Consider the following 16,628-nt stretch of genomic DNA (forward strand, 5'->3'; position numbering starts at 1 on the left):
TTTGGTGAACTTGCAAACCCTTGAACTCTCATGGTGTCGGTACCTTCAAACATTTCCAAGAGATTTGAGGAAATTGGTCAAACTTAGACACCTCTTAATTGATCGTTGTCACTCACTAAGCCAGCTACCGTCCCTGAGTGAACTCCCTTCCCTAAGGACGTTGAGTCTTCAGTGGTTGAATGCATTAAGGTTCATTCAACAGACAAGTGACCCAAAGCAATCTAATACCACACTCCCCTTCTTTCAATCTCTTGAGAGTCTGAAACTCCACGAGTGCAGAGAGCTGAAAGGATGGCGGGGAAGAATGCAAGAAATGGGAGCACATCAAAAGCATCAGTCAAACAACTCATGGTCATCCTTTCCAAAACTTCGGTTCGTGGATATAAACTATTGTCCCCACTTGAATTCTATACCATCATTCCCCCAGGTGGAATACTTGTTGATAGATAGCACAAAAATGTTGGAACAACAATTGATGGCCAATCCAAATTGCCCATCAGAAGGAACAGTGGAAGCCACATTCATTCCTTTCCTTGAACTAAAATATCTAGATCTTGATAATACTTATATGAATTTAGAGCCCTTCATGCTTAAGACTTTACTCCGATTGGCCAGTAACCTCGAGTATTTGTGCATTCGGGATTTCGACCTAAGGTATCTCTCACGTGAGATGCAACACCTTTCCTTGCTCAAGGAACTCGACATTTGGAATTGTGAAGGACTCGATTTATCATGCCAAGAAGACGAGCATGGCACCCAATGGCAATTCCTTACAAATCTCCGTGCTCTTACCATTGGAGTTTGTGAAGAGTTGGTGGCACTACCCGAGGGAATTCGACATGTGACAACTCTGCAATCTCTCCAGATTTCAGACTGGTCGATGCTAAGATGTTTGCCTAAATGGATTGGAAATTTCTTTTTGCTTGAAGAGCTTGAATTAATTAACTGTCAAAGATTAAAGCATATACCATTTGAGATACGTAACCTTACACGTTTGAAGAAAATGAGAATTCGTAAGTGTCCCTTATTGGATCGAAGGTACCTAGCTTATGTGCACATCCCAATCATTGTTTGGGAGGATGATGAATAGTACGTGCCCGGCCCACTCATTGCTTCGGAGGATGACTCGTCCGATTCGGATTAGCATTAGAGGTACGAGAAAAGACTTACATCACCTATCAATAGTGTTCCTTTTTCAACTTTTTTACCTTTCTTTCTTATTTAACTAATTTCTCTTCCCTTCACTGTATATTCGCAGGTCGCAGTGCAAATATTTATCAAAAAGAAGGATGTCTCTTCGGAGACATCCGATAAAATCAAAAAGAAGGATAGCGTCTCTCCACTCACACTTCGCCTTCCTCGTCATGTCGCGCGTGTAGAACAAACGCCACCCTTTGCCTCCTCGTCTTGCTCGTACAACCTCCTCACTCCCCCTCCCCTCCTTCATCTCCTCCATCACCGCCGCCTGAAGAACCCCAGCGTCCCCGACGCGCGTCGCATCCTGTCGAATTCCTCCCTCCTCTTTGGCCGGGTCCGCCGAGGTCGATGATCGGGAAGCTGAGATTCTCGGATCCGCCGCTCGATTCGGAGCTGCCTGCCTTCGGATGACGAAATTCTAGGGATTTCGGTGATCGCGGCGTCGACGAGGCCTTTGACGCCGGCTTTCAAGTCGTCGCCTGCTCTGTCGTGGCTTTCTGCTCGCCGGAGTCGGAGGCCAAATCAATGGTAGGCATTGTTTCTCTCTCTCTGTCTCTCTCTCTCTCTCTACTGCAATTCAATTTTCACTGTGAATGTGTAATAAGTTTGGATTATGAATCGAATGTTATGGAGACATTTGGATTATGAATTGAGTGTTATGGAGACAGTACAATGTCGATACATGATATGAGCATCTTCTTTATAGCTGATTGATTGATTGAGAGAAGAGAAGTGAAGAGAACAATGACATCCATTACGAGGTTCCGCTTGACTTTAGAATTATGAGGTTCATAAAAAATGACACTGCTGTTTAATAATGGCCAATCCATTGGAGGATCGGGCGGCTAGTACACAAAGTTTTGCAATTTATGAAAACAAAATCTGTTAGGACAGAGTTGAACAATGATAGATGACAGGATGGTTCGATATTGTCTTAGCCCTTGACTGCTCTGCAATTACAGAAATCTATATGTAGAGGCATCTTTGGTTTGTAGCCCTCTCTTTGTCATCACTTTAAGGGAGTCTCTGGACTTCCCAGGTAAACATAACTATTATCTACGAGCTGGGTCCATATGATCTAGTAAAGCATATAGAAATTTCAATGTTCATCTGAGTATAACAGACAACAACTTGGTGAATCTTGGACAACCTTGATTGATGCTGAGACTTGCAATAGTTTTATAAATCATCTAAAAGTGGACCCTTTTGAAGCTAAGGTACTGAGCTCTGTGAGCAGCTAATTTAACAATCATATGCCTTCAGACATGAGAAGCTGAACTGCGAAAAGATGTGGTTCTGATGTTACCGATTAGAGGAAAATCCCTTCTTGCTTTCTTTCTGAAGTCCATGCGTTGAAAAGTCGTGTTAGGATGGGGATTTGCCTTTGCATTGTTTCATTGGGCGGGGCCATCCTCTCGAGCGTTGCTCAGTAAGGCCAAAAACTAAGAGCATGCTTGACTTTTACTTCATCATGTACTAGGCTCCACAGTGTTTGAACATATTCCCAGACAACATGTCAGTGTTTTGTGGCCAGTGAATTTCAACCGGATGCAATGCAAGTAACAGATCATTGATATATATATATATATATATATATATATATATATATATATATATATATATATATATATATATATATATATGTATATATGTTTAGTCTTTTTAAAAGTGATGTGGATCAACAAGCATAAATGCATAGAAGAACCCGATCGATCCTTAGATTGGTACTCAGTGCACGTACCTGTCTATAGCAGCATGCAGTTTAAAGGAATTGAATCATGAAACTATGATGACTAGTGCTCCAGGTATTGGAGGAACGTTGATCCACTAGTTCTCATGAAGCATTTGGAGGTCCTCCAATCTGATATTTGGAGGAGAATTGTGAGGAAGTCATTGTTTGAATGCTTTTCTACCACCAGGGTCAACTTGCGCTGTGGACATGGCGGATGGTAGGGGCACATGATCGCCCGTCCTTTTCCACACTCCATCTCCTTCAAATGATTTGGGTGGAGTCCTAGGGCTTCTGATAAGTGCTCAAACAGACGAGAACCCATTCTCATCACATGCTTTGAGTACTCCAGCATTTCTCTGCCAGAAATGTTGCGATGCATTAGAAAACTGAACTAGAGCTGCCGTAAAAGTATGGTTGGACTGATTCCTAGAGAATACAACAAAGGGTGTTGATATTTTGTATTAACTCAGGTGCAAAAGTTTGCTACTGCTATTGCTAGAACGCGAATAAAGTCAACCGTCATGGAACATCCTTTTTTTTCTTCCATACAAAAAGAACGGAATGACCACCTCCGAGGTTCCCATCGGTGAAAATTATTAGTCATTAAGGATCGTCTTACTGATTTGTATCATTGATTGAGACTAGATGCAAGATTATATGCTATGATGGGTAGTGGAATTTAGGTGAGAAACTTTGTACAGATTCAGCGGTAGCAATTGCCTTCGCTGGCTAAACGAAGTAACTGGCTCTTTCATTTCATGAGTGTTCAACATCCATTCTAGCCGATTCAATGGAAAAGTAAGTGAATAACTCAAGTTTCGTACGCTTGCTAGTTTAGCCCTTGATTTGTTGAAGAAAATAGAAAAGGCCATCAAGTATCATACAATGAAAACCATTTACTCTGCAATTGTATGAACTACCGCAATTTTTTTGCAAACTGTCTTTTACCATTCACTTTGTGAACTTTCTCTCAAGTTTTCCTCTTTTCGAAAGGTGAAAAACACCCAACGGAAAGTCATGAAGCAAAATATGCGGGAAAAGTACCAAAAAAGTCCTAAACCTATTGCATTGGTATCAATTCAGTCCTAAATTTTTCAGTTGGACCAATTCAGTCCTAAACCTTTTTACATCAGTACCGATTCAGTCCATCTGGCCAATTTTGGCCCGCCAATGCTGACATGGACATCAGCCGGTGACCAGACGCTGACGTGGCAATTTTTAAATATTTTTTGGTATTTTTTCTTTTTTCTTTTCTTTTTCCTTTTCTTTTTCCTTCTTCTTGACTGCTCCGCGAGGCTCGCCGACCACTGGGCGAGGGCCAAACCCTCACCGGCGCCGGCCACTAGGCGAGGGCCTCAAAGACCTCCTCCTCTTGCCAGTTCCTCCGTTTCCCTCCGGCTCCGCCTGTCAATCTCACTCACCGCTTGCCGTCCTCTCTCCGCCGCCGCACCCCTCCCTAGATCGTCTCTCGTCTCCCTCTCCTTGGCGGCGGTCGCAAAGAAGCTCCTCCGAGGTAGCCTTCTCTCCGTGATTCGGCCAAGTGAGGGTTTCGCGGCCCTCGCTCGGCCTCGCCTAAGGCCGCGAGCGAGGCTGGCCTCGCCTAGATTCGAGCGAAGCCACCTCGCCCGGCGCCCAGGAGAGGCCAGTGAGGGCCACGACCCTTGCCAAACGGTCCGAGGGCTTCGAGGCCCTCGCCTAGTGGCCGGCGAGCCTCACCGGAGGCTCGCTGAACAGTTCAAGAAGAAGGAAGAAAAGAAAAGGGAAAAAAAAAAAGAAAAATAAAAATAAAAAAATAAAAAAAGTATTTAAAAATTGCAACGTCATCGTTGGTCACCGCTCGATGTCCACGTCGGCGTTGGCGTGCCAAAATTGGCGGATGGACTGAATCGACCGATGTAAAATGTTTAGACCGAATCGTCCAATGAAAAGTTTATGATGAATGATGCCAATGCGAACAGGTTTATGACTTTTTAGTATTTTTCCCCAAAATATGTTGTTCCTCCAATCAAAAGCGACTGAATTATAAAGTCCCTTTGGCCCAAAAAAAAACTACCAAGTCCCATGTTGCTGTTTTTTATGACCCTCTTTGTAAAAAAAATTTGGCATCCGTCTCCTTCTCGAAGAACTTGCACGATCTGTTGATCGCCTCCTCCAAGAGGCTCTCAGGGACCCATGGTTGCGCAAAATTTTGCAACTACGTCGTCGTAATGGGTGGGGCTCGTAAATATTTGCTTAACCATCACGTTATGTGTCTGACAATTGGATGGAATAAACTTCAACAATCATGTCGCATGTCTGAATCCTATGCATTCTCGTTTTTATATGAACAAACATGATTAATTAAACTATAGAATTTGTAAAGAGCTCGTAATATTTGCTTAGCTATCGAAACATTGTATTTAATATAATGGAGGATGATGAAATATAAATAAGAGATTAATTAGTTATTTAAATATATCTATTGAAAACCATAAGTAATAAATCAGTTTCTTAACAAGAGAAAATTCAAATTTATTTTATTCTTTTGTTACTGGAGAGTTGTTTCTTTCCACTTACATGCAAAAATGTGATGCACGCAACATCAGAAGAGCTCACGATTCAATAATTAATAATATGGCGACTATTTGAAATTAAAAACAATGCAAAACTGAAATCCAAAATTTAGAAAGATCAAGCAACATGCATTCTTATTCTTTCACAGACAGAGGTTCCCCTTGAGAAAAGTACTAAAAACAAAATAATCCAATTAGCATTTCAATTAAAGACATTATGACTTCAAAACAACCGTAACAATTAAACTAAAATACAGATTTCCATTTTATTTTCGTCTGTGTCGATGTCATAAAGACATGGCTTTGTTAAACTCGTATACCTTTTTTTCAAAATTCCAACTAAACTTTAAAGCAAAACTATATATAAACCCAGACAAAAGCACAATAGTTCAACTTCGTGTAGTGTTTAAGCCTCGTTCACGATTCAAGAAGCGTCGTCGCACCCGCAGGGGCATCATCGGCTTCCGTCTCAGTTAGCCAGTCAGTTCTCTTTCTCTCTGAGCGAGCGCGAGAGACGATCGGACGAGAAGATCCTCGACCACAATGCGATCTTCCAATCCATAGGCCGATGAAACTTGCTCCATGAACTGAGGATTATTCACTCTACCTAAAAAACCCCACCGAGAAGATGAAGAAGAAGAAGAAGAAGAAGAAGAAGAAGAAAAGCACGTTGACTTCATTAAAGATTTTCAAGAGAGTTTAAGCATCAGTCGATGTCCAGAAAGGAGATGACAAATTCTCATGATCCATCACCTTCCGGGGTAACGAAGAGGTAGGGAATGTTCAAGACGTCCTCCGCCTCGGGGTGACGCTCCTTGAACTCTTCTTCGGTCCTGAGAAATCGACACTCAGACGATGAATTCGTTCTGATTAAACTATGTCCGTGGAAAAGAAGAAGCGCAGAAGCAAGAAGGAATTTCCGACTTTTTTTTCAAGCAGGCGGCTCTCATCTCACCTCACGTCCAGGAAACGGTGGCCGGAGCTGACCAGATCCCTGGCCGCGAGAACGTCGATGGTGACCACTTCCGGCCCAGAGCTGCGAGGCAAGCACGATGAGAAACCGGGGACAAAAATTAGGAAAGAAACCGAATGAAGGAGGACCAGCTCCGGCGAAGTTGGTCGGACAATTTCGGAATTCCACGGAGTTTCGCGAGCAAAAACTGATCAAGAAAGATCGAACCCCCGCCTCGTACCTCTCGAGAGAAGCCATGAACGCGACCGAGAAGCTCCCGAGCGCTCTTCTACTCCCGGGGCAGAATCTCCGGATCCGGGCCGCCGCCGGCGGGCTCGGGGGTCGGCAGCGAAGAGAGACGATCGCCGCGCCGGAGCTCGCGAGCAAGATCAAAGACGCTCTCGCTGCTCTGGTTGTGTAGTGCGAGAAAGAGAGAGAAAAGGCTCGGGCTCGAAGAGGGCGTGGGGTTTCCGGGGGACGAGGAGGCAATCCCTTCGCCATGGTGAATCTCCTCTCTCTCCATCGAGTCGTCGAGCTTCTTCACTGAATCTCTCGCAGCTCCCTATGTTTCTCATTGCAAGTGATTATTTGAAGACGGCGATTCCTTGGGCAGCTCATCTCGGAGAGAGAGGCTCCAATCTCCTCGTCATCAACCTGGTACTCCTCCCACCTGTCTCTTTCTCTTGTATTGAGTACCTCCCTCCTTTGAACAAAACCCCTGCTCGACCTTTATAGGTTCTGCGAACATCGGAGTGGGTCCCGCTCAGCAGGACGCGCCTTTCGTCGTCCCTCATTGCATCGCCCGCTACACCAGCCGGCTCCCCAAGTGAAACGTGCAAGACCAGGTCCCACGATGTTGATGACTTCCTCTTTTTGTTTGGTTTTCGGGAGTGTCTGGGTTTGGCATTGCGGGGGTTGATGCTTTGTGTTGAGCCGAGCGTTCTCTGTATTCGTTGGGTTTCCTTCTGACTTCGTTCTTTTTGTTTTGGGGTTTTCAGATGCTCGATTCTCAAGTTACGACAGCGGAACACACGGCGCCAGAGAAGGCTTACAATATTGTGAGTTGACTTCTGCTATTTGTCCTTAGTTTTGGCAGTGTAAATCGCCTTTGAAATTTTTAAATTTTCTCAGTATTAACATGTGGGTTAGTGTACCTTTACCAAAAAAAAAAAAAAAAAAAAAACATGTGGGTTAGTGTATCTCAGATAGCATTGTTGTTGAAGATTCCGTTCTTGGATGAGGAGGTCACGAACAGCGGCTCTTTCCAGCGCAAGGTTTGCAAGCTTTTTTGAAAAAATTGTTGGACCTACTAGTTCTTCATCCCCCGAGTTAGAGGAGGCCCTTTTTTGTGAACTTCACTGTTTTCATTGTTCAATTATCTTATTATTCTATCCTTTGAGTCGGCTACTTGAAGTTCCAGTATTTTAAGGCAATTCTCTCGACTGTTTTTTGTTCTTCATACGGTATTCAAGATAATGAAGTGTTTTCATTTTTATGGGCATAGTGTCCTCTGAGGAAGTTTTGTTTCTTTGACGGTTAGTAAAGGACTCGAAAGAGTTTGATGACTTTTTCTTGATAACTTATTTCTCCTCTTGTTCTATGTAAATCTATACAGCATTGTTATCCAAGAGGAGACTGCAGAGCCACTGCACCCTTGGATGTAGTTTACTCTGGAATTCAAGTACTGTCAGCTCAGTTCCTGCACCCAAAAAACACAATCAACAAATAATCTCCACCTGGCGCCACCCAAAAAAGAATAGAAGTCTACCCAAAGAGCTTGAATGTCTAAGTGTCTATGTGTCTATGTGAGGACGTATGTATATTGTTTTGCAGTCTTCAGCTTCTAATGCATCAAGATATCTGTTATTGGAGTTCGTCTATGATTGTGTCAGGCAACCCATTTCCTTGTCAATTAGTATCACAGTGAAAGAAAAATTGATTACCAGTTTGTTCCACCGGAATTTCTCTCGTGACGAAATATCTGTCACTAAAAGTCGTTCTTCAGCTTTTAATTAAAAGAGACGGGTTCTTTGCCAATTTCAGATAGAAAATATCGCAGACAAATGCAGAAGTCAACGACTTCAATTCAAACAGAGTTATACAAATATAAACCATGTTGGAATTTAATTGACAAGAAGGTTTAGGCAGTAAAGGCTGTGTAATCGTCTCTCAATTTGATCTCCACTTCCCACTTCCCACCTCCCTCCATCTCTCTTTCTCTTAATGTCTCTTGCTGTGAAATTGGGAATCAAATGGACGATGCACTGACTGAGAGTGACTGTCTTAGCGCTAAAATGATTCCTTCCTTGCCTGCTTTTGTTCACCCAGAATGCAACCCCTTCTTGTTTTCACGGATGCAGGCCTGGCCGAAAGAAGGTAAAAGAAAAACAGGGCAAATCTTCTTACAGTGTGATTGGCGAAAGCGAAGAAGAAGAATCCGGTCTTTGGTTTCGGTCGGACAATTTTCGCATCTATGTCTGTAATGTGTGGGCCTTCCAAGGTTTAGAAACCCAAATGCATCTGGGCCATGACATCACTAATCCAAGGTCTCGCTTGGTGAAATTCACAAAAGGAAACGGAGAAAGTTACCGCCAAATGCTAGTGCAGAAATCTCAATATTCTGGGAAAATTTTGTTCCCAATGGTGATTCGGACTCTTTTGGCTAAATAGAAATAGGAAAAATCTTGATGACGGCTATCCTAACTCTAATTTGATCATGCAAGCTAGGACTAAAGTTTCTGATTTTAATGTTACCATGGATAGCAAGCTGAAGTCAGTTTTTTTACGGAACTTGGAGAGTCCGATGGAACCCACCGCTCGATGGATAGTTCAAGCTGAACACAGATGGTTTGGTTTTAGAAATCGAAGGCATGGCAGTGGCTGCCATTTGTATCTGTGAACTCAACAGAGGCAAAGCGGTGCAAGGCGACAGTGGCTCTTGAGAGCAACATTAGAATTCTCAAAATCAAATCTGATTACCAAGTGCTGATAACCGTAGCCATGCAACATTCGGTTGAACTTTCTATGCCGACTCCTATTATTTTTCAATGTAGGGGATTGTCACAATGGTTGACACCAACAATAAGGAATGCAGAGACTTGATGAAGTTCCCATTAAAATTAAGGACTTCTTATATAGCCAATTCAAAAGGAGTGTGGTCTGCTCATAATGTCGTGGTGGATAGGGGCTGAGACAGTGGCTGCTCCATTGCTGTAAAATTTCTTTGTCGTTCTATCTGAAAAAAAATGACGGCTGAATCTGAAGTGGCTATAGTATTTTGCTCCAAATTAGCTCGTTCCGGTGCATGTTTGATGTTGCAAGCTAAAGTGTGAGCGAAGTAGCATGGTTAAAAATGTGGTGAATGGTGTACCTTCTCTTCTAGGGTCAGCTCGTCTCTTCCATAAGATAGACTAATTGTCCACAACTGAACAGTTGCTCTTCTGTTGGAAAGCATAAGATAGACTAATTGTAAAAAAAGTTACTGAGGTTTGCCACCACTGCGAAACATGGTTCTCAGTAAATGACCTCTCTCGAAAAGTCAACGAGGTTTGAAGTAAACGCTGTTTTTGCTTCTCCTTCTATAAGCTTCCAACACTTCCCTCTTTAAATCAGCAATAATACCGTGGGAGGAATGGAATGCTTCAATCTCCTCTTCTCCTCACTTTTGCTAGCATGCATTCTCATCCAATTCCCAAAGTTCATCTGAAAGTAAGAAAAGATTGGAATCTTAAGGAGCACCTTAATAAGCTAGGATCTTTACATGTTCCCGATCCTAAGCTAAGAAAAATCATAGGATTGATGCCATCATGCTGATCCCATCTGATCCCATTGATCCAACTTTGACATACTTTGACCTTTAAATATGTATATCCAATATTCAGGTATAGAAAGTACTGATTTTTCTTGTTTATGAAGTATATAAACTATAAATTCGAACTTTTTTGAAGTTTTAATGTTGCACAATGTTCATAATTAACAAACGTCATAGGACTATCCAAGATTTCTGTGTTGCTGGTGTAATTTTTTAGGATCTTACGATCCACCATATGATGTTACAATCCGTTCCCTTAGAAACCTTCATTGATCATGAGTAGGATCACACTCTCCACAACATTGTTCTTAACTGCAGAAAACTCAACCGAGAAACCACCAGCATTAGATGGTTGTGTCATGTGAGGTCTGGCTATCGTTATGTGGTACCACACTGCAGATAGAGAGCTTTTGACCAATATACTGTTTTTTATCTTAAGATAACTTAATTCAGCATGCAACTTTGTATTTTTTGTCCAGTATATCTATTTTATTGTTTAATTGGACTCAAAACTATTTCATGAACATCCAATGATTATGATATTCAATGGGTAATGAGCTTCAGGATATATTTAGATGCCTCATATGGACCCAGAGATATCATCAAACATGGCCTCAAGTTGACACTGACATGTTGGCCAAGCCTGTAGATATGTTGATGCTAAACGAACTGAAAGAATCCTACTGTCACATCCAAGTGAGTTGTCTAGGAATCCCTTTGATTTGGCAATTAAGATTCGGTGTGAATCAGAATTCTTATAATCGTGAGCACTGAAAACGTTTGCCCATGCTCCACTTTTAATTGTAGAAACCCATGTGAGAATGGGGCTTTATTCAGTGGAGGAACCATATATACCTATCACAGTATTCACAAAAACATGTGTGGCATGCTCTCTTTCAGACAAGTCGTGTCTTAGCATTCATCCGCAGACTAAGTTTCATGCTCTGAGGAGGGGGAGGTTGATGTTGTAGCATTTGTTAACTCATATGAGGACAGGATGGCAGCTGCATCTCATAGGACGAGGCTTACTGCTCTCAATATACGTTTCCCAAACTGAGTTCCCATCTCTATATTACTTTGCTTCCTATATTTATAGCTTTCTAGAGATGTACTGATGGTTCTTTTCTATTTAGGTACCTCCTATGGGTTTCTTTTATCCAACGCTTTTCACGGCAGATGTATATCCTCCACCACCTCCTTCTTGGTGAGTGAAATTGTTACTTCTAAGAACTTTTCAGATCAAGTTTAATCATGATAAAAATTCTCCAAAATGGTGGTTGTTTTGCAAGGTTTAATGATTATGAGGATATGCTAGAAGTAACTCGGTGTGTTGATTATCCCAGACGGCCAGACATGGCGGATAGCCTCTATCCTGGGTTTAACATTGGATTGCCAATGTGAAACGGCTGTATGATATTTCAAACAAAACCTAATAAGGAAAAGAAGGTCGGCCTTGCTGAAGCAATCACTAGTAGTATTCTTTCAACTGGTAGGTCCTCCGCAATTTCTTCAATTCTGCTTGCAGGGAGTGTCACGTGTTATGTATAGTAGTTTTTTATATTATTTTGACAGATGTGTCGATCTCAACGGAAAACTGTTCTGCAGCATAGGACTCTAAGTCTTGTGCATACCCACGATGTTCTTTGAATTGCTATAAATTGACTGGGAATAATGACACGGTTTTGTGATTTAGATTGGTGGAGTGGCTTTGACTGAGGGTCTCATTCCTGCTGTAGAAGAAAGGTCAGTTTTGCTAATGCTTTAAACATTTGCAGAATTGTAGCTTTTTGAGCATTCTTGCGTGATGACAAAATTTCATGTCTGACTCTATATAAACAGGTGTTAAGAGCTTTGTCTATGCTGAAAGAAAAATTGATGAATTTATTACTTACAGAAATCTGCTGGAGTAATCCCTCCTTAAATTAAGATATTGGCATCTTTTCCGGCAAAAGTTTAAAGAAGGAACGTTTTAATATAGACGATGAGCTCTAAACATGTATGTTTCGGGCTTGTCATGATTTTAAGATATTCGAAACTTTATGTCATCGTTTTATGTTAATTGCTTTCATATAACTGATGGTTTGTCCTGTCTGAGCTCCCTTTTGGTTTGGGAGCTACTTTATGTATGGCTTTAATCTTTTGGGCTGTTTATGTAAGGAAATGGGTTTGCACCTAATTGGTGCCCTGTAGTTGAACATTTTCTATTTATTTCGGCTTATCTCTGGAATACAACTCCTCCTTCACCTCACTCTCCTGCTTGTGAAACCTCCTCACGCCGTCTATGATTCCGCTCAGGATGCCATCTCCAATCCCGTGATTCACCACCTGGAAGAAGCCCCAATCCTCGCACGCCTGGCAAACTCTGCAGACCATCTCCTTGCGCTTGCTGGAATCTTCATGAACTCCTTCCAAATCCACGATCAGAATGCTGAAGATCGGAGCGGTTGGGCGATCAAGGCTGGTGGTCGACGAAGATATAAGGGAGCTTGGAGACTCTGGAGCCGACGAGGTCTTTCACGCCGGTCCTTGAGGTGTCGAAGGCTTTCAATTCGCTCTCGTGATTTTATCTGGGCTCTGCTTGGTTGGGGGCTTTGTCCGAGTGGGTCGCTGCCATATTGATCGGTGAAAGCATGTAACAGTGATGTTACATGGAAGGAGCTGTAGTGCAGAGGATATTGGAGACGACCTCCTCCATTTTTTCAAAATGTGGTCGGCCCAATGGTCAAGGTCACTTACACAGTGAGTTGGAAGTTTGGCCGACCACCTTCAGCACTTCAATTTCTTCACTCCCGGCTACGTAGGAACCCACTCATGACGAGACATGACAATTAGATGATTATTTGTGAATGTAGTGGCGATAGTGGCCCACACCCCTCCCTGAGGCGAGGTCGACATCCCTTCCCTCGGCAAAACTCTATAGCTAACTCCGACAAGGAATGAACTTCGGACAATGTGGCGCAGGCTTCACGGTGTCGAACATCCATTGACAGACAGACGTTTGAAATCCAGGTCCTACCTGATAGTACAAAGTTGGTGGCGTGCACGATTTGTAGGAAAAAGTTATTCACGAAATTCGGAGGTGGGACTGGCCATCTCAGGAAGCACCAAGATAGGCATGAAGCTTTAATTTCCGGGCTCAACGAGAGCTGCCAATACTTTGACATATCGGACAAAGATTATCTTCAGACAATGTCACCGTGACAAACCTGTCGCTGGGACCTTGTTCAAACGGTTTCGGCCAGTGTGCGACGTGTTTTTTTGCCATGCACGATGCCATGTATCACGTTAAAAAATCTCTTCGTGCAAGATGGAGTGCATGAATTTTGCACACATCGTATACGGAGGTGGGCCAAGCATTGGCATCAGGGGTACGACATATGGGGTCGTTGTGCATGCAAAGTGGAAGGGGACACGAGAAACTGCCGCTGCTGGCAGATGCGAAAATCAGGTGGAATTCCACTTATTTGACGTGGAGGAAGGCATGCGATCACCCTTAGATGCTGGCATTGATTTTTACCTGCTATCACATGACTACCAAGCTACAGCCATTGAAACTGTTAGGGTTCAATGCACAATCACAAAATAATAGAGTAAAAGCGAGGAAAAAAATTGAGACACAAATTTTTATCGTGCTTCACTCTTAAATTAGAGCTACATCTAGTAAAAATTCTACTATAATTAACATATCGTACATCTCTATAACATCTCTCAATCTTTAAAAAAAAAAAAAAAAAAAAAAAGAGAGATTATACATTGAAGTAGCTATTCATAGGTTCAAGCCCAAACTATCAAGAAAATATGAACTGAAACTATACAATCCCTTTGGCTTTGCAAAAGCCCTGCCCCTTACAACCCCACCTGAGCAGCTCAAGTTCAGCAGAAAAGCTTTCTTCAATGTGTGATATACATGAGGTCGATGAGCACTACCAACATATAATCTATCCTATCTAGTTCAATCTAGATACTTTGCCTTGGGCAAATGCAGTGAGAAATGACATAGATCAGATGTGTACGACCGTCATTCCATAGCGAAGACCCTCGAATTCTCATGTCCGACATAATTCATAGCTTGAAATGTTCGGGTGCAAATGTGCTATCGAGTCCTTTTACAAAATAATGAGTGACCAAGTCCTTCATCGTGATTTCCTGATAAATGGGGGGATTTTCTTCTGATAGCAACTCCTTAATCAGGCCATGCAACCTTGAAATATTCTCCAGAGGGAGATGCCTGAGGAAATACGCCATTGAACTCTATGACTAATGCTTATGAACTAATCTATCGTTCGAGATCAGCTGCAAGATGGAGGAGGAAATAGTGAAGTGATGATGAGAAGATCAAAAGCCAAACATGCTTTGAAACAACAATCTAGTAATTGAGACTGGATCGCCAAAGCAAGCCCCCTTTTCCACCTCTGTGTCCATTAAAAGACCAAATTGTCAAATCAGCCAAGACGGAGAAACGCTGATCAGGCTAGAAATGCATCGGCTCATGCAAGAACACAGGAAAAAGAAACTCGCTGATAGAAATGGGAATTGTGAGTCTCCCGTCTACTGACCTGCATCATGTCTCCCAAGTTTATAACGAGGGCTCCAGGAATTGGGGTAACATTGACCCACCGGTTCTGGTGGCGGACTTGGAGGCCACCAACATGGTCTTGAAGAAGAATGGTGATAAAGCTACTATCGGTATGATCACTAGACCCAAGGGTTAACTCCGGTTCTGGACACCAGGATAGTAATGGCCGATGAAGTAGAGTCCCTCCCCACTGTGGATGTTTCTCAAATAGTTCGGATTGAGGCCAAGAGCTTCGGATAGCAATTCGAATACTGTATATGCCAATTCCAGGATTTTGCCCTTGTACTCGATCATCATGTCTCCGCAAGTTGATCGAGAAACCAGGATGCAATGAACATCAGGCAAATCAATCTTCACCCCATTCTCTCAAGAAGGATCCTATCAATAATGATGTACTCAGGAACTAATGTCGGCAATATTTGAATTGTATAAATTAGGCTCCGTTCGTTTCGCGAAAATATCATGTTTCCGGAAAATATTTGCCCGGAAGTCATTTTCCGGAAAATGACTTTATTTTCCGGTGTTCGGTCAAAATCTAAAATTTCAATGGAAAATATTTTCCACCGTTCGTTAGCTCATTTAATTATTTGGGAAAATTTATCAAAAAATGAATTTTAATATTTTTAAATGACCAAAAAAATTATTTTATTTATTTATATTTTTAAAATGATTTTTAATTATTTATATTTATAAAAATCGAATTTTTTTTTTTTTTTTTTTTTTTTTTCTTTTCCTTCCTCCTTCCTCCTCCTCCTTCTTCCTCCTTCCTCTGCCGTCGCCTCCTTCCTCCTCCTTCTTCCTCCTCCTTTCGCCGCCGCCACCTCCTTCTCCCCCGACGATGGCCGGCTGCCAGCCGGCCGACCAAGACCGTGGCCGATCCGGCGAGCTCGAGGCTCGGCCGATCTCACCCGAGCTCGCCGAGATCTGGCGACAAAGCTCACGGCTCGCCGATCTAGGCGAGCCGCGAGCTCCGCCGCTAGATCTGCGACCTCATCGCATCACCCCAAACAAGCATAACCAAATCCCCAAAACAGAGCAACGAACGAACACACGAGCAAGCACGCGGAGCGCTAAAAAAAATCCCAAGGAAAGGAATTGGGGGCAATCACCCGTCCACCGAAAGCCTCGCACTGCACGATGAGCGGCCTGGACAGCGGGCTCCCTGCGAGCCTCCCGGCGCCGCCGCGGTGCTCCCTCTTGAGCCGGATCCTCCCGAGCGGCTTCGAACCGCCGGGGAAGCGGAGCGCCGCGGCCGGAGCAGGCGGGCGGGAGCGGCCGGGGAGGGCGGAGAATGAGGGATGCTTCGCCCATCCTCGGCGTCGAAGGAGGAGGAGGAGATCAGAAACCCTAAGCTTTTGTGAGAGAGTGCAGAAATGAGAAGGAAAAAGGAGCGCAAGAGGCCAGGAAAATGTTTTCCTCTTTTCAAAAGAGGAAAACATTTTCCTCAAAGTCAAGAGAGAATTTTCCGTTGACCGGAAAATTTTTTCCTTGACCATGTATTTTCCGTCCACCAAACACCGGAAATCTAGGAAAATATTTTCCTGGAAGTTGTTTTCCGTGAAACGAACGGAGCATTAGTGTCGCGACCAATTTTTCGGGTTTACCACCTAAAACTAGGTTAATGGATTACTAAGCCTTTAAGCTTAGCTCGAGCTCTTCCAAGCCCATACCAATTCGCAACTTATGTTTAAGTTCTTAACATACAAATGATTTTCAATCATGAGTCGCCACTAATCGGTTTACAATATGTCGATTAGACACCTAAGTAAAATAATGAGACAATTACTTTACTCCTACGAACCGAGACT

At 42.9% G+C, this 16,628-nt stretch overlaps 1 protein-coding gene and 1 long non-coding RNA gene across 2 annotated transcripts; one reads left to right on the plus strand and one right to left on the minus strand.

The window, feature by feature from the left end:
• The first annotated feature begins 1,262 nt into the window (after window positions 1-1,262).
• LOC120286901 lies at window positions 1,263-3,458 on the plus strand. Its single transcript, XR_005545616.1, has 2 exons — window positions 1,263-1,725; window positions 3,117-3,458. It is a non-coding gene; the product is annotated as an uncharacterized LOC120286901 (long non-coding RNA).
• Window positions 3,459-5,954: 2,496 nt separating this feature from the next.
• Window positions 5,955-6,934, minus strand: LOC120287260. Its single transcript, XM_039300003.1, has 4 exons — window positions 6,675-6,934; window positions 6,437-6,517; window positions 6,235-6,314; window positions 5,955-6,088 (listed from the first exon to the last, which is right to left on the minus strand). Exons 1-4 carry the CDS (start codon window positions 6,932-6,934, stop codon window positions 5,955-5,957), a joined length of 555 nt encoding a protein of 184 aa, XP_039155937.1.
• Window positions 6,935-16,628: the final 9,694 nt, after the last annotated feature.

This window comes from Eucalyptus grandis, chromosome 8 (assembly GCF_016545825.1).
Source record: "Eucalyptus grandis isolate ANBG69807.140 chromosome 8, ASM1654582v1, whole genome shotgun sequence".
Classification (NCBI taxonomy): Eukaryota; Viridiplantae; Streptophyta; class Magnoliopsida; order Myrtales; family Myrtaceae; genus Eucalyptus; species Eucalyptus grandis.

What these genes read in the sequence shown, in the direction of transcription:
- LOC120287260 (XM_039300003.1), bottom strand. Translation starts at nt 6,934, where the DNA reads ATGGCGAAGGGATTGCCTCCTCGTCCCCCGGAAACCCCACGCCCTCTT. An exon ending in TTCATGGCTTCTCTCGAGAG is followed by an intron (nt 6,518 to 6,674) that starts GTACGAGGCGGG and finishes CTTGCCTCGCAG; the next exon opens with CTCTGGGCCGGAAGTGGTCA. An exon ending in CACCGTTTCCTGGACGTGAG is followed by an intron (nt 6,315 to 6,436) that starts GTGAGATGAGAG and finishes TCGATTTCTCAG; the next exon opens with GACCGAAGAAGAGTTCAAGG.